Genomic DNA, 18,604 nt, shown 5'->3' on the forward strand with positions numbered 1-18,604 from the left:
CAACATTATAAAAGCCTTATAGTCCATCCTGCTGTTAGCATGGCTTTAGACTGTAGACGTCTGATTTTCCCCATTAAAGGGTTATTCTATAGAGTTTATCCAAATAGACGCTCTGAAGACAGGAGTCACAAGTTGGATGATGAAGTATAAAAACTGACATCTTACTCAGCTGTGGTTCTCTTCACAGTTTATTCATGCAGCTCTCATCACAACTCTAAGTACTTTTATATTCACTACAGGAACAACAACAGCAACAACAGATACACCTTCACCACCATAACTTGTCCACACTGCCATGTCTACACATGATCACAGCATATTGAAAGAGTCCACGTTGGCACCAGTGCATCTGTTGGGATAGAAAAACAACCAACTGCTACAGAAACAGTTCATCTTGCAGGAACACAGCTGCCATGTTGGAGCCTAATCAGTACTACAGTGTTTAATGAGGACACCATGTTGGCTACTCACTCTGACTTCCTGGAGTCTTGCTGTTTGCATGGCAGCCTCATGTTGATGACAAGACTAAAGGTTTTCCCATCAATATGCTGTGGCTGTATGTGAAGATAACCAGCTGAGGGTTATAGCTTCACATTTACTTTACAGACATGATAATTTTTGCAATCTGAACATCTAATTTTCAAATGATCAAACCATTCCTGTAAGGGTTAGGGTTAAAAAATAATTAACACAAAAAATAATTCTCAATTCTCCACCAACATGCTCATACCAAATGCTCATACTATAGCAACAGTTTGGCACCAACATAGCTGCTGTGGGCTGCATGGTCGCTGAACTGTGAGTACTCCAATCACTGATGCTAACACTGTCAGATTACAAAAACTATAAAAAATATAAAATGATCATGGTATCAAGTGAAGCCTTTACAAATCAAATACATTTCTAAAAAATCCCTTCCAAGGTCACCGGAGGTCACAGAGCAGGAAGGGGAGGGGGTCTGCAGCTATGACATAACAGGCTGAAAAACTGTTTTGGTTACTTTACACTCTGGGTCAGTGATCAGAGGTCATGGTAGATTTTGGCCCTCTAGCAGCAGGATCAGAGCCATAGATGTACTAATAGATGTAGCATAGCACTGCCTCTTGTCCTAGTGGACACTTGCAATACTGCAACTCAAAACTCCTGCAGGCCAGAAATCATTTTCCCCAAAGACCTCCAACATATAGAGCCCCCTAGGGCTAATATGGTAGAAAAAAACATTGATGTGGCCCACAGAGTGCTAAACCAAGTACAGAGATTGGTACAATGACCATAGGGATTGGTAAATAGGGTCAGTATATGTGGAAAACACAGGAATCCTCAAAATGTTCAATGATAAAATATGAAGTCATAGTTACTTACATGTGTTACTGCTGACAGATCACACCCTCATTGTTGTTTACATCTGGCAATGCTGAGGTGACGAAGTTAAATCGAACAATCCTGCTTGGTTTAGCAATCTGTGTCGGTGGGGCCACCAGGAGAAACACCAATGAACAGGGACCACACAACACAGCAGCAAGTGTCAAAACTGAACAGCTGTTTTTGGTTTATGTGCTCATTGAGAAGTTTACTTTTAAATTATTTGCTGCCATGTTGGAGTCCAGTATCCAATTTTTATGATACATCCATATTCAGGGCTGTTTTTTTTCAGTGGTGACATCACTTAATTTCTGGGGTACCGAGTCACTTTGTTTACATACTGTAGGGGGCACAGTGAAGGGATTGCTACTTGCAGGCTACCACTGGATTTATTAGCACCATTTATCAGATGATGTTTAAAACTCATGAAAATCTAATGATGTTAGTCTGAAAGTTTCATTCTACTTTGCATTCACTTGTCAAATATTTGATTAATAACTACAGTAAACTATCAGTAAATTGAAAGATGAAAGATATTGAATTAGTCCTGACAGAATTAATCCTGCTGTCAAGCTCAGTCAGTCTGGACTAAATCAGACAAATAGAAACATTTATCAGGACTGAACATGTTACTAAACTACAGACTGATGAATTTATACAAGAACAATTTGGAACTATGTTTTTATAATAGTCTCATACAGACTTAGATTTAATGTGGCTCAGATCAAGATTTAAACACATTTAAAAGTAGTATGCCCCCAAATAATACCATTATAAAAAACGTGAAATTAGATCTAAATTGAATGGAGACATTAAATATTACGGACCTAGTGTTTAAAATAGAGTAAGGACTACACTGACTTAAGAACAATATGAATTTAATCTACAATGAGCAGAATGACTTCATGGATCACAGCAGGTTATAGCTCTAACAAAGGAAACCCAGTAAACCCAGTCGGAAGAAATATACTGGAGTTAAACAGTTTGTCTTCAAATGTGTTTTATGATGATGAATTAATGTGAATACCTTTACACTGTAAATGAGCACGAAAGGAAGCTGGAAGTATGTTTTGAGGTTAAACCATTATTACAACTACTACTTCTACTACTACTACTACGACCGCCTTCATCAGCAAGTGCTTGAAGACAAAGAGAACAATATCAGTTTTAGGATGAAATGTGGTTAAGAATATGTGTGAGATTTACAGTACATCAAATCATTTATTCCGAGAACCATACCAATAACATTAAGTACTATTTAAAGTATCATTGTTGTAGGATTCAGTTCTAGTTGTTGGGTTTCGGTATTATAATTTTGTAACAGTCAGTACTGTTTGGATAGAAGTTGTAGGATTTGTAAAGTTGTCATGGGGTTAAATAGTACTTATAGAGTTGTAGTACCATTACTGCAGGCTTTAGTAATGGGTATAGGGTTCAGTACTATCATACTATTTTTTATGGTTTGGAAGTAGCTGTCATTCTGCTGTTATAGGACAAGAAGTAGTTCTAGATTAAAATACCTGTTGTAGCATTGTATTACCATTGTTGTACCATTCACTACTACTTGAGTTGATGTACAATCGGTGTGGGATTTAGTAGTAACTGTACCTTTTTTCACTAGTTGTGAGGTTCATGTAGGGTGTAGTACCAGCTGTAATTCCATTATTCAAAAATTTTATACTGGTTTTATTGTTTAGTGCTACTCCAGTAGGATTAAGTAGTAGCTGCAGAATTAAGTACTTGTTGTACTGTTATATTACCATTGTTGGAACATTCAGTATTCACTGAAGTAAGGTTTTTGTATAGTTTAATACTATTGGGTGTAGCTGAAGTAACTCCTTTAGGATTTAGTATTAGTTGGGGGGAAGTTGGAGTAGAATTGTTGCTAGAATTATTGTAAGATTTAGCAGTGACATGGTTTATAACTTGTTGTCGAGTTGTTGGCTTAAGTACTACTTGAAGGACCAATATTGAAGGATATGATACTCTTACTTACTGTTCCTGTTTTCAAGCTATTTAGTACTAGTTGTAGGGTTTAGTACTAGCTGTGCATTTATAAAAGCACTGTTACTATTAGCTGCAGGGATGCTGTAGGGTTTGATCGTAGTTGAAGTACTACTGTTAGAGAGTGTATTACCAGTGGTAAGGTTGTTACAGGTTTTAGTGTTAGCTGAGGGACTACTATTAAAGGATTTGTAAGGTTGTAGTTGGATTCAGTCACAGTTAAAGTACTACATTCACAGGGAGTAGCACTGTTTGTAGGGTTGTAGGATTTCATACTAGTTAAAGTACTAAGGTGCTAGGGTGTAGTACTAGTTGTATGATTGTTGTAGGATTTCATACTAGTTAAAGTACTTAAGTTTTAGGATTTAGTCTTACTTGTACAGTTACAGGGTTTGTCAGATTTAGGGTTAGGGGTTGGCAATAGTTTAAGTATCTCTGTTAAATGATCTGTAGTGTTGTAGGGTTTAATCAGAGCTTTGGGTTTGCAGTAGGATTTAGTATTACTTGAAGTACATCAGGTTCGAGAGTTAAGTTCTAATTTAAGTGCTACTGATGAAGGATGTGTCAGGCTGTACTATGGTTCAGTAGCAGATAAAAGTACCTCAGTTACAGGATGTAAAACTATTTGTAAGGTTGTAGTAGGGTTTGGCTGTATGTTGTAGTAATTGTCCAACAAACTCAAATTGACAGTTGAATTCTTCTTGTTTTAAGATAAGGATGTAATGTTAGATCGGCCACCAGGTGGCGCCACAATCCTCTGAGTAGAGCGGCGAGGTATGTGGTCATCAACCTGAGCTCCTGGAAAGAGGAAGAAGAAGAAAACAATATCAGTGAGTAATGTTAATCGTTTTACTTCTTCGAGAGTCCCGATTGCTGATTCCCTCTATTATGCTTGGAACTGTGCAGTCACTGAGTCCATGAGTTGTACATGAATATGAAATACATGCCAGGTTACAATAATGCTTGTGTGATTGCACTGACTAAAACATGGTTAACAGTCATGACTTGAGTCAGGCTTTCAAAATCAATGGCTCGGGTCAGCCCATTTGTCTTAACTGTGACTCATAACAAACTGGCAAATCACAGAGAAGTGGCATGTGTTTATATGCCAATTCACGCATGGGGTAAGAATGTCACAGCAAGGGAATCGATTTGCAGCCGTTACATTGAGCTTCTGTCTATTTCATTGCACCCCTTCTACTTCCCACAAAAAATTCCACAAGTGTTTGTGGAATGGGTGTATATTAATCTTTGAGTCTACAGATAAATGCAAAACCCATCACTGTTGCTTGTGCACCGTCTGCAACGCATTTTCCCTGATGCCCAGCATTTTATGCTTGGTGATTAACTTTAAGAAGCCCCTTAGTCATTTCTACCAGTGTGTGAGCTGTACACAAATAATAAGCCTTGGGTTTAGCAATTCCCTCAAGGATAATCTCAATCTGAAAAAGACAGCTTTCCACCAAGATGATATTCACCAACAAAGAGATGCTCAAAACTTGGTCAAAATAAGAGTGGTGGCAATTCAGGATAAGAAAAAAGGGGCTTAACCCTGATAACTCTGACACCATTCTGGCAAAGGATGTTAAACCAGTTGTATTTGAAATTTTGTTTTCCATGATTTTAGCAATGAACTGCCAAAATTTTAGAGGTACTTCAAAGGGCAGATTCAGATTGATGAAATGGATGTCTGAAGAACTCTTGAACTGACAAATCTGAGACATAGTTGTGTGCCTGACCACATCAATGGCTGACTACTTTAAAAATGTAATTTGTTCTTCTGTGCATTTTCAGAGTTATTTTCAAGTTCTCTTTAACACAGAATAAAGTTCCCACATTATGGAAAGAATCATTGTTGTTCCAGCAGCCAAGTTTCCATCACTGAATGTGATGAATGTCACCAAAACAGTACTGAATTTTGTTGTTGGAGTAGAAAATCCATACATGCCTATCCTTTGTTGATTTCTCATCTACTTTCAACTCCATGCAGCCTCATATTCTAGCTTGCAGTCTATCTAAAATATCTGGCATTGACTTTGCCACTTTATGTTGGCTGGTTGACTTCCTGGCAGTGACGTCACAGACAACACATTAATGACACCTCATGTAAGGCCCTGGTTTACAGGTTCACCACAGGGTGTGTTTTGTCACCCATGTTATTTGTGCTTTACACCAATGACTGCCATGTTTGAGTCAAGATTCATAATAAAGTTTGCTGATGACTGATTGATTTTCACACTCCCGCAGGACCATGAGGTGAGCCATGGTCCAGCCTTGTGCAATTTAAACAAATGGTGCGATGACTCATACTTGCAATTCAATGCCTCAAAAGAGATGCTTATCAACTTTCACCTACACACTCCTGCCACAGGACCTCTTTTATCAATGGCTGAGCTGTGGAGACTGTAAGGCAATATAGGTACTTATAGGTACTTGGGCACCATCCTACATGACAAAATTACTATTGATGCTAACACTAACTCCATCTGCAAAGAGGCCAATTACATTTTCTTGAAAAAGTTGGGGAGTTTTAACATTGACAGTAGCTGGTTTGGCAACATCAGCATTATTAACAAAAACAGCCTCGGAAAGACTTAAACTTTGCCAAATGGCCATTAGCATCAACTTGAATGATCCTGGCCATGTTTCTAAAGCTAGAACCACTAATAGGAAAAAGGCCATCCAAACGGATACACAACACCCTCTTCATGCAGCCTTTTGACTCCTGCCATCAGGGAGGAGGCACACTTTCCCTAGGAGCGCCAAACCAAATAGATATCTGACATCATTTGCTCCGTCAGCAGTTGCTTCTTAAATAAGCAGTAGGCCTCATCACTATTGCACACACATTTTAACAAAGGATCAATGGATGCTTAGCGCTTTTAAAGTTCATTGCAACCTTATTGTGATGACATCTACTATATGATTATTTTATGTATTCATGATTTTTTTGAATCCATTTATTCCTGTGATGTGAACTGGTTGTATATTGGCTGCGGCGAATGCTGTTTCCAAACCACATTGCCCCTCAGGGACAATACAGACTATCCAGTCCAATCCAATCAGAATCCTGCAGATGTGTGTGTATGTCTGTTCTGCATGTATGAACACCACCTGCTAGGGTGAATCCTGATTGATGGAGGTTTCGAGAGCCAGTTTGGGTTTTCGGACAGGGGGGGCCCCTGTTGGTTGGAGTGGGTGGGACAGATTTAGTCATGCTGATGACATCATGGACTGGACCATCGTAGTTTCCACGGGGGACGCCACGAGCCTCAGCCATCTGAGAAAATAAAGAATAGGAGAAAAACTGAACAACCTTCCAGTAGATTGACTGATTGTCACTTAACTAATCAACTAGTTCATCAACCAGACAGGGGCTGACCATTTTAGTTCTTGATTTTTGGCCCCCTGTAAAGACCTTGTTAATGTGCCAGTTGACTCATGGTTATGGTGCAGTGAGCACTGATCCTGTGTCAGGGTAGATATCAGTACGTGAGGCAGTTAATCAGTAGCATCAGAGGGTTTAGTCAGAGGATTAACCAGTTACTCAGGTGGTTCTGTTTTAACTGTAGGTCAGGCCAGTTCACACATTAACCAGTGACAGATGGTTATCTTGTTAACCATGAGGTGACCCTGCTGTGGGCTCTCACACTCTGTCACAGTTTTAGATAGTAGGCCATATGGTGTATCATTACATGAGGAAGTTTACTTGTTAACAAGTTGTTAAATTACCTTACTGCGAGCTCTTATCCTCTTGTAGACCGCATCGGGGAAAGCCTTCCTGGGGATAAAGCGTCCTGAACCTTCAGTCACATTGAGTTTTCCATCTTCCACAACAACTCGACCACCACTGATCACAACTGATGCCACACCTCGAAACTCCAAACCCTCCAAGATGTTCATCTCCACCATCTGCACACAGACAGGCAGCATGGAACAGAGGATGAGTAGTTTTTGATGATTGGTAATAAATTTTGATTATGGATGATGAAGATTGATGTGCTGTTACCAGGCTGTGAGTCTTTGCAGAAACAGTTTGCGTCTCCTTTGGGTTCCAGATGACAATATCAGCATCTGATCCAACAGCGATCCGTCCTGAACACACAAACGACAGATACGTCAGTCGACTGTGTTACAGATATCATTTACAGATCTAAATATTGTGTAAACCAAACAGTAAAATCACTGCTACTGGATATTTGCATGTCTTCGGCTTGTCCACAGTTCAACTCTTTTGACTAATGTGATACCTTTGCGTGGGTAAATGTTGAAGAGTTTAGCAGCGTTGGTGCTTGTTACAGCAACAAAGTCATTCTCATCCATCTTCCCTGTAGACTGCAGAGACAGAGTGACAAAAATCAATATAAAGATATAAGTGAGGTGACATCAGTAGGAAAAAGCTACTCTGTCTCACTGGTGAAGTTTCCACTGTGAAGTTCATCCTGTTTGACCAATACTTTTGACGGGGAAACTTTGATAGTTTAGAATGCATCTACATACATTCATACAACTCAGACCAACATCCCCAATTCTCTTTTCAGATGATGAAAAATCCCACAAAATCCCTTTAACAGGAGAAATAGGGTGCTTTATGAATGATGTCTGCTTTTTGTTTTTTTCTTCAACTGTTTTCAGAGTTCCACTGGGCATGTACAAACAAGGATCCAACTTTTGACTTTTAGTGTCAAAAGCTTTTGCCATTATAAACTGATATTGTGGGATACTATGACTGAAAGAATGTAACGTAGTGAAAACACTGTTAATTTTATAACACTGACAGAAGAAACAGCATTTTAATATGACTCATCACATCTGGCCAAGAAACAATCATGTTAATAATCTAAACTGTCTACATACATCTACATCTACATACTCTACACTTGTGCAGTGTATTAGATTGTTGCATTACAAGTGTTCCAAAAAGTGACCATATTGGGGGCCATTTTTTGCACAAGTTGCAGGGCTTTCATACAGTCATTCTCCTGCACTGAAAACAAATTCATGACTTCAATTTTACAGCCAACTATCACTTTTCATGTGAACACTTGAGTACAACAATGAATGTCTTCTGGGAGAGTCAGAGAATGTGCTCTGCAATCTACATTTCTACAATTAATGGCATTGAAAGATCTTACAACAGCTCTGTCCCACACCACAGACATCCTCTCCTCAATCCCATTGGTTCCCTCTGGAATCAGAGTGAAGTCATCTTTACCAACAGCTTTCTGAGCTGTGGAGAAGCTGGCCTGAGCGCTGGAAGTTACCTGCAGATCTCCACTGAGGAAAAAACACACAACCACCTGTCAGATTCACCCCAGAAAACCTGAAATGTTGAGGTGGACGGTGAAGCCACGTTAATACAAACCATGTTAACAGAGAGATACAGTCATACTAACCATGCTAACAGGGAGGTCAAGTACTGTGGAGTTGAAGGGTCGGGGTTGAGAGGCGGGCTCATGACGAAAGCAGCAGCTGTGGCCCAGTCTTTTGACCAATAGTGAGAGCCATCGGTGGCCAGGCTGGCTGTGATTGGCTCCCCATATACCACCATACCTGATGACAGAAAAATGGGGATGTTTAAACTACAGCATTTGTCTGAGCACCCCTCCAAGAATCCACACCTTACTGTAGTGGAGGGGTTTATCCATCCTTGTGACCCTGGATGCTGTGTCGTCAGGGTCAGTAGATATAGTTGGCCTCAACTCTGTGCAAACCACCAGGTCTGATATCAAACTCCTTGAGAGGGGCTGGGCTCTCTTCTTTTCCAGAGCTTCACACGGTGAGAGGTGCCAGGCAGGTGTGGTAATACTCATGAATGCCAACTGAAAGCTGCTGTGTTAATGTACCAAACAGCAGTTCAGAGTATCGAGCCTTCTTGGACTCTGTGGGCTGGGTCCTGTAGAGAGCACTGACTGGGGAATTCATTGCTCTGCTGATGGACTGCAACATGGGCAACAACAGAGTCACCTGGATGATTGGGAGGAGCAACTTGCTTGATTGACTGGTGTTTTGTTATTAGACTTTTGTGCAGCTCATGCATTGGTGGTTCATTAGTGTACCTGTACCAGAACAACTGAGGTCAAAGGTTGATGATCAACTTTGTGGCCTTGCCATCAGATCTGCTGTTGTATGTCTTTGGTAAAAAGTGAAGCAGAGCTGTCAGCTGGTCACCGCCTGGTGGTGTGTTCAAGCAGGTGGTGGGGAGACTGCAGGACAGACCTGGTAAAATCAAACAGGTAGTGACAATGAACTGGGAAGGTCTGATGGAGGCCCCGGTCTTTACCTCCCATCTCCTGGAGAATTTGTCACGCATTGCGTAGAAAATTGGGGACATGAAATCAGAGTGGCCCATGTTCACAACTGGAGTTGCTCTCCAGACGAGACTATCAAGCAAAAGGAGGAAGTATTTCAGACCTGAGTAGGCCAAGGGTCTATTGAAGCATTGGACTGGTCCCAGAAGAGTATTGTCTGTGCGTATGCTCCAGACAACTTTTCTCTAGGCAGGGCCCGGTGTTCAGGGAGCCCCAGGGGTAGGGTATATGGGTCTGTTCAGTGCTTGAATTCCAGAGGTGGCTGCTCCAAGTTGTGGTTAAAAAGGTCACCTGTCTCTGCCATGGCAGCTACCAAAGACCCAACTCATGACAACAGCAGTTACAGAGGGCGTGAAGCCAAGGAAGTGGACATCTCAGGCTTGTTGGCCCAGGTGATTGTGGAAGCGGCAGACAGGCATTACAATGTCAGAAGAGCTAATTGACATCTATTGTGTGCCTGTCCGTCCTAGAGGAGGGATCCCCCTTAACTGTTGTTTTTTCAGGAGTTTTTCCTAGTCTTAATTGAGAGTCTAAAGACAGAGGTTGTCATATGCTATACAGATTATAAAAGCGCCTTGAGGCAAATTGTGATTTTTGATACTGGGCAGTATAAATAAAGTGATTTGACTTGACTTGGAGGAGAGCTGCTGATCTGGGCTGAGGATATTGTTAGAGGGAGCACTTAATTGAATTCTTGAACCTGACTGTCTCATCCTCCATAGAGGATGCATAGCTGGACTGTCAGACCTGGTCCACAGGTACCTCAGTCTACTGAGGTGCGCTGGGACAATCAAATCTAACTTAAATTGATCTAATTTTATATACTCTGTATAATATTCATATAGTAGATGATATATCATTGTAATATCTAATAAACTTAATCTGGTTTAAAGGGTATGATGAAGTGATGAGGATGTCACCTTTCTTCCTGGCTTTGGCAATGACATCAGCAGCAGATTTGCTCATCACCTTGGTAACGTACAGTGGACAGTTTGCCTGTTTAGCAATGGTGACAGCCCGGTACACTGCCTCTGTCTCCACCTGAAAAAGAACATGACAACACATACACATCAGTGGCAATAAATAATGACAACACACTCATCATCAGTCAAACACAACATGACAACATACACATCATCACCTTTTGCTCAAAATCTAGATTTCGGGACAGCTAGAAGTCCTCAGTGAACTCACCGTGGGTAGGGGATACAATAATTCAGAAATCTAAAGTGGAGCATGTTAATTCATAGTGATTAAAGCACTTTTAAAATGAATTCTGCATTTTATGGACATGTTCTACAGCCATGTTACAGGTGTAACTCCAGGTAGGTTAGAGATGTAATTACAGGTGTGTTACAGGTGTATATACCTCCTCAGGGTGAGATAAAACATGTCCTTCAGGTCCAGTGATGCCGAGACGGAGAAGCTTCTTCTGTTCCTGAAAAACAAACCGGTAAATATACTGTAAAAATATGGAAAAAAGCCCAAACTGATCTATTGTCATGGATGGGTTTATTGTGGAATAAACTGAAAGCCTAATGCATCTCATACAGAAACTAAATGTTACAACTTGTGCATCTGTATGAGACACTAAGGGGTGTGTGAGTCAGTATTTGACACCCTGGGAAAGACACCTGGCTGGCTACAAATAATGGTCACTTGATGTTTGTTCTCTGTTGGGTAGTGGGTCGTGGGTCGTGGTGCAACCTTCCTACATAACAATGAAAAAAGCAAAAGCTTCTGTCTCATGGGTTAGGCTGTATTACTTCATCAATGATGTCTCCATTCTCTGCATGGACTTGTGCGATGGCTCCAAGATCCCGGAGAACCCCAAATGCCTCGTAGAGCTGAAACCGTGAATACAAAATGAACAAGATGCTGATTCAGTGAAATGAGGAGAAAACATTGATGTATGCTAGCCATAATCACCCTCAGTAACAACAACAAACCAATAAAAATATTTTAACTGTTGTTCACCTGAGAGTCGGAGCTCTGGTATTTGTCTTTGTAGGCCATGAAGAAGAGGAAGGAGTTCACTCCTGAAACACAAATATAAATATTTAAACGCTGGGTGATCTTGGTTTTGGCACAGTAAGTAAGGCGTGTCATCTGTGGGAAATTAGTTTCAATTGATTTTCACTGCACTCGGTAAGCCAAACCTACTTGAAGCGAGGCGGAGGGTTATTAAGGGTCCATTAACCAGCGTGGTCACTTCCAAGATTTAGAGAGGGGTGCCTGTCTCTATTTCTAAAGTGGCCTTTCTCATTTGACACCCTCATTTTTAAGACAAGCTATGGAGTGTGAAAATAGCATTTTCCTCCAGTGTTGTGGGAGCTATAAATTAGAAATGACGACGCCAGTTGGGTTTTGGCCTTTCTCATGTTAAACATTACCTGCATAAATGATCAATCTATTATGGTGTATCCACAAGCATAATCATGGTTTTTCATGGGCTACTTCATCGACATACGCAGTAACTGTACTGGAAATGTCATTTTGAAACATTTGGTGAGTTTCAGTACTTTGTAGTTTTGCGTCGCCAACTGACAGAGCCAGACAAGAGTTTGTGGCATGGGCCTTCTCATGTCACGTTCCTTTTGTATGCATCTCGGGTGTGAGTAAAAACCAGTGCATGCAACCATTTAGTATGTGTGCACTGCATGTGCATGAGGCCCCTGGTATGGAATCTAGAATTTTAAATGTGAGTAAATCAGTATTGCTGACAAGAAGGTAGCTCTTATCATTTCCACCTTGTGAGTCTGTCTGACCCCGGACAGATTTTGTCAACATAATAGCATAATAACCATGCAAGATGCAGTCATGAAGTTTTACAGGCATGAAGCTGAGATAAAAATGAAAGCTCGATGATTGGTGTGGTCTGACCAATGAGTAGTGAGCACTCATGTAATAATGTAGTAATGATTACTGCACACTGATGGGTCAGACTGTCAACATGTCGTCAGCAGTCACAGCTGCTGTTATCCCATCACAAGATGGTCTCTAGTTTTGTATGTGCCTTTAGAGACAATCAGTAAATCATCCTCTGACCTTTATCTTTGATAAGCGTCTCCAGCTCCTCGTACAGTCCTTCATGCCAGCGAGTGATGTCCAGATGTAGAGAGAAGTCACAGCATGCCCTCTGCTCTGCAGCCTCCCTCCACTGATCAAACGCTGACAGCAAACTAGTCCCTGGCTCCACCAGCACATGGTCCACTGTAAGCACAAACATCTGTGTTATAACTACTGTCCCCTGACAGGAACTGATTGATGAGTGCTGATAGGTTATTGGTCATAATCTGACTGATTGTGGTGGTTCCTCCAAACACAGCAGCTCGGGTTCCCTGGTAGAAGTCATCAATTGGGTTAAGGCCTTTCTGTGGTGCATGCAGGTTGGTGTTGGCATCAACCCCTCCGGGGATCACCAGCTGACCATATGCATCCACCGTCTTCACGCCAGACGGGATGACCAGATTCTCACCGATCTGTCTGATCAAGACACATGACAGGAAATGTCATGATGTGAGGCAGACAAGCCAACAGGTGGACCCACAAAACATGCAGAGGTCAGGTGCTAATGTTCAACGAAAAAACAGGAGTGCTCAACTGCACAAAGTCATTTTTGTCAACAAAAAGCCTGAATAACTGTGAAACTAGTTTGAACTGACAGTAATTAATTAACAATTCATATTATTATGAATAGCAATATATTTACTTGATGGTCCCGTCCTCAACATAAACATCAGCATAGAATGACTGGTCGTCATTGACAATCTTTCCTCCTTTGATGATCAGACGGTCACCCTGGAAACAGACAGAGAGGATGCTGGGTAAAACAGGAGGTTATGGATATTAACATTTAGAGATTCAATTACTGTGAGATAATAAAACCAAATGAAAATTATTTTCTGGAAACATTTCAGTTGGAAGTCAAACATTTCTAAAAAAAAAAACAAAAAAAAACAAAACAAAAACATGGTGTTTGAGTTTTTAGGTCTCATTCTGATATTTGAAACTTTAAAAAGTCTCAACAATATATTGTCTGAGGATTCTTAAACTTGGTAATTAAAGACCAGTCATTTAGGAATTGACCTTTCTTGTTTCTGAAAATATTCATGGTTCAATATAGAATGGTATTGTCTCCATATACTATAATCAGTATAATATTTAGTGCTATAGTTTACACAATAAGAACAAATACAATAACGAAGGTTGTAAAACAAGTACAGATAGTAAAATGAAAGTAGTGTTAAAGCCAGAGTAGATCATGTATTTTAGAAGCATGTCTTGTTATATTTATTGAAATGCTCTTTACATCCTGACAGCAATCAATAAATCAAACACTCTGACAAAAAAAACAAACAGATCAGTATCCGTGATTCTTTAGACTGTTTTCAGGGGAGTTCATGTCAGAAAGGATCAGCAGGTGATCACATTCTATCTTATTGATGTTTTACACAGCATCCCACTTGTACATTGCTTTTATAAAAATGCAGCCTACATTATTGCCTCTTTAAATATGAAAGTTCTATCAGGAAAATGTACTTAAAGTATTAAAGTACTCAATATGAAGGTTGAATGGTCACTGTCAGTGTTATTAGATCACAATTTCTGATACATTACATGCATCTGAAATGTTTAATCTGTTTTTAACCGACAGTAACTGCAGCTGTAAGAGAGAGGCAAATTAATGTTAAAGCAGAACATTTAAATACTACAATACACGTACCTCCAAAGTGTTTTTAAAGACAGTACTTGACCAAATGTGCTTACATTTTATCTATACTGGCACTCTTTGATTACAAGAGTTTTAATAGATTTGACACAAATGTTGATTTGAGGTAAATCTCCACGAATCAGTGTGATAAGATGAAATTTGCTGTGAACATTGCAATCATAAAAGCAACAACATGTCGAAGTCAGCTCTTTGAACTCCTGAAAGGTGTTTTTACCTGCTGGTGTCAGTCTGTTTAAATATCCTTCACCTTTATCCTGAAATGAGGTTCTTATCAAACTGAACACACTAGTTCAATATTTAGATTAGATTAGATTCAACTTTGTTGTTATTGTCAGAGTGCAGCACACAGACCACGAAAAGCAGTACTGGTTCAATATTTCATCATTTCAGATAAATCTTAAAAAGCAGCTCAATGTTTTATTTGAATGTGATGGAAAATCTGAGATTAACCAGAGAAATCTGATACCTTCATACAACACAAAGTATATGATTAAACTACAATCTTTGTCAGAGCTGATTGATTTATAATTAAATGTTTGTGTTTTAAGGTCCAGACAAATAGCTAAAAATGAGTGACAGGAAGTGTTGGCTTTTAAAAATTTGGGATAAAAATATTGATGCTTCCACTAAAGTATAGAAACCAGGTGATGCTTAAAGTTGGCTAATACAAACCAAGTCCTATCTGGTTTTATTCAGAATTCTTATGAAGCATCATCATCCTCAGTGATTATTACAATTAATCTCTCAGCCTCACTTCGCCACCTCTTTAAAGCCAAACCGGGCCGAACCGGGCGGGTGTACAACACCTGCAGACACTGACAGACTGACGGTCCGGACCGGTCAGACTGACCGCCGGACAGCCTCGATCTAGATTGACAGGCGGGGCTGCAGCATCCTGCCTCACCGGCCCAGAATCATTCCTCTGACCCCCGTTATGCCTGCTCGGCTCGGCTCGGATCGACTAGGCTCGGCTCGGACCTACCGCGGGTCTTACGCTGTTCTTCTTGGTCTGAAACGACATCTTGATCGATCGGTGATCGGCTGATTGATCCGCTCTCACACACGCGCGCGCGCACACACACGCAGAGACTGCTATTGTTGTCCCGTCAGCTCTAACGTCAAGACAACTACAAGCACATACACACAGCTTCCGGTGTCGAGCTTCAAAATAAAAGCCTGTGCACTAGCTTTTTTTTTTTTTTTTTTTTTTGACGTTTACATTACAGGACTGAATTTTTCAAATGCTTTTCCATCGAGTCTCTAAAAAAGGATGTTTTGTATTGAAAGTGTTACTACAGTAAAAGTAGGTCAGTATGATCAGTAAAATGTACTTCTAGTGTTAAAGTAGAAATACTGAATGCAGTAAAGTGTCCCCTGTGTCTGTTGTCCTCTTGTCTCTGGTCTCTTAAGATTATTGCGTCTCCTCGTTCATGTCACAGCAGGATGTTCCTGTTGGAGCTCATTTTAACTGTTTTGTGTTGGACTGAAACTAATGATTATTTTCATTCTGGATCAATCTGCTGATCATTTTCTCCATCAATCGATTGATCATTTGGTTAGGAAACATTGTGAGAATAGTGATATTTGATATCGTGATATTCTTTTACTTTTGATACTTGAACATTTTGCTGATGTCTATGGCAGTAGGCTTTTATGGCATTTGGCATTTTTATCTGTACAAATGTACATAAATAGTTGCTTTTCTATTCTTTATGTTGTACACTTTTATCTTGACCTTTTTGTGCCACTGTTTACCAATCAGGAAATCACACTGAGATCAAGACAGAAAACATCCAGACAAACAGCATCACTAAGATCTCTGAGTACTTCTTCCAGAGCTTCCTGTAAATTCACATTAACGTGAGAAACATCAAAGCTTGATTATCTGTGTCTGATTCCTTTGTTCAGTTGTATGTTTGTATGTGCATCATCGTGTAAATCTGACCTCGGAATTGTGTTTAAGCAGAAAGCTGAAATTAAATTCCTTGTATGAAACATTTTCAAAAGTGATTTAAAAGCTGAAAAAGACATTCATCAGATTTCTCTCAGTTGGCACACTTCATTATTTCAGTGCAAAATCAGAATGAATTATACTTTCAAATATCCTCAATTAGTAAAAAATAAGTCACAAATGTAAATGAAACTTCAAGTGCAGAGACAATTTAAAATAAATAAAATGTATTCTGAATCAATTCTAACCTCTCTCTTGCCATAGTTTTCCCGCCCATGTCCAGAGGGATACACCACCGTTTGTCCTCCCCTCACTGCATCTCTTCTGTCATGGCTGTCGCCTCGGGTTCGAGCAGCTTGGCGTCTCTGTGTCTGCGGACTGAAAGACTCGAAGTTCAAGGTTTTGTTCTCGAAAGCTCCTTCGACACTACAGAACATGCCTCCATACTTCATCCGAGGACGAGGAGAGTCCGAACCCAACCGGGACAGTAAAGAGGAGCAGTCGTCCTCCTGAGAATACCTCCTCTCAGACATTGTGGACACATCTGATCTGAGACAAGATGAGGTGGAGGAGGGAGGGAGGGGAGGAGGACGAGGGAGAGGGGGTTGGCTGAAGACCTCAGGCGATAAATGAGGAGACCAGAAGAAGGAGGAGAAGAGGAAAAAGGAGGCCATGGAGGAGGGGAGGAACTGACCTCAAACTGAGACCAAGAGGAACTGATTAGAGGGAGGAAGAAGAAAAAGAAAAATGAGTCCTGACTGTGAGAAGAGGATTGGCTAACAACAAAAATAAATTTTCAATCAATCATCTCATGAAGCTCTTGCTAAAGTTCAGCCAGGAAGACTTCTTTTGCAAGCTTCGGCCTGTATTTCTCAAAACATCCTGCATTCACTCATTTCTTTATCATCGTTATTTGGAGCTGTCAGTTGAGATATCAGCTTGTTACATCTATCCAATCGCACAGTGACACTCCATTGTGAACCAGTCATCTTGGTGCTGACTTTTTAAACATGATTCTCTTTGTCTGCCTCAGTTCTGTCATGCTGCTGTGTTTTGCACCCTTCCTCTTCCACATCACTGCCCAGTCTTCGCAGATTCTTCAGCTTCATCATCCTCATCAGCCTATCCATCTCAGCAGAGTCATCAGCTGCCACTGGTGTCTGGACTCCATGGAGGGATTTATCATGCTGCTGCTCAGGGTGATGCACCACCATTACAAAATGTCACTGTGGAATCTTAGCTCCAAAGACTTTCTGATAAGATGTAATTATCACATATTGTCTGTCATACTAAACAATCATCGTCTTTATTTCATTCACTCTCCAGATTGAAATAAGAGGTTGGCAGAGAGGCAGATAACCTTGTAAAAAAAAAGACAGTTGATTGTACAATATATAGTCAATGTGAAATGTGCAATCCAGACAAGATGAGCTGGTGTGGCAGGGAGGAATGGCAGACAGCAGTAGACCCGTGAGGTGAGATGGAGATTTGCCTGACTTACGGCAGGAGATCCACATGGCTCATGGTTTTCTACAACAGAGAGATATATTAAATAAAGAGTCAAATCACTGATTGAGAGCATGGAGCCAAATTGACTTGTAACCTCGTAATGTAGAGATGAAGAATGTGTAGATTAAAAACAACAATGTCAGTCGGTCTGCTGCATTCATTTATATTTTTCTATTAAAATGTCCATCATGAGTCTGACTGAGAATTTGTAGCTATATTAACTGGTGCACCCCCCCTCCTGAATATTTAGAAGCATTACCCAAGACACCACCCTACTGGACAACCTCAACAGTTTCTATGCCACATTCAACAGACTGAACAGAGACATCGCCTCAAAATGATGGTGATTGACTGCAATCTTCCACCTCTTCAGCACCTGTACACCCCCAGGACCCTGAGGCATGCAGGAAAAGATTGTGGTTGATCCCTCTCACCCTGGACACAAATTCTTTGAGACACTCCCTTCTGGCAGGAGGCTGCGGTCCATCAGGACCAAAACCTCACGCCACAAGAACAGTTTTTTCCCCATCTGCTTATCAACAAGGCCCAGAACCCCCCCCCCCGACACTCTTCACACTCCACCTCTGCCTCTACTTGTCTCATTGACATTGCCATAACTCTATGCCTTACATTAATGATCAGCTTGGATTTCCTTGTTATTTTACTGTATCACTGCCAGCTGTACTGCTCTTTTTATTCTGGAAAAAAAAAAAAAAAAAAACAGACTGTGTA

General features: G+C 40.6%; 1 protein-coding gene across 2 annotated transcripts; it reads right to left on the reverse strand.

The window, feature by feature from the left end:
* Nucleotides 1-171: 171 nt before the first annotated feature.
* dpysl4 (dihydropyrimidinase like 4) lies at nt 172-16,953 on the reverse strand. 2 transcript variants are annotated; one of them, XM_076759888.1, is made up of 15 exons: nt 16,612-16,953; nt 13,390-13,478; nt 12,979-13,163; nt 12,726-12,890; nt 11,655-11,716; nt 11,444-11,524; nt 11,047-11,115; nt 10,598-10,718; nt 8,763-8,919; nt 8,502-8,643; nt 7,617-7,701; nt 7,376-7,461; nt 7,099-7,278; nt 6,481-6,646; nt 172-4,164 (listed from the first exon to the last, which is right to left on the reverse strand). In XM_076759888.1, the coding sequence occupies exons 1-15, from the start codon at nt 16,894-16,896 to the stop codon at nt 4,073-4,075; spliced, it is 1,965 nt and encodes a 654-aa protein (XP_076616003.1). In that variant the 5' UTR covers nt 16,897-16,953; the 3' UTR covers nt 172-4,072. The 2 variants fall into 2 exon arrangements, with proteins under 2 accessions (XP_076616003.1, XP_076616004.1); XM_076759889.1 differs by lacking the exon at nt 16,612-16,953 and adding an exon at nt 15,395-15,537.
* Nucleotides 16,954-18,604: the final 1,651 nt, after the last annotated feature.

Source organism: Chaetodon auriga, chromosome 20 (assembly GCF_051107435.1).
Source record: "Chaetodon auriga isolate fChaAug3 chromosome 20, fChaAug3.hap1, whole genome shotgun sequence".
NCBI classification, from domain to species: Eukaryota; Metazoa; Chordata; class Actinopteri; order Chaetodontiformes; family Chaetodontidae; genus Chaetodon; species Chaetodon auriga.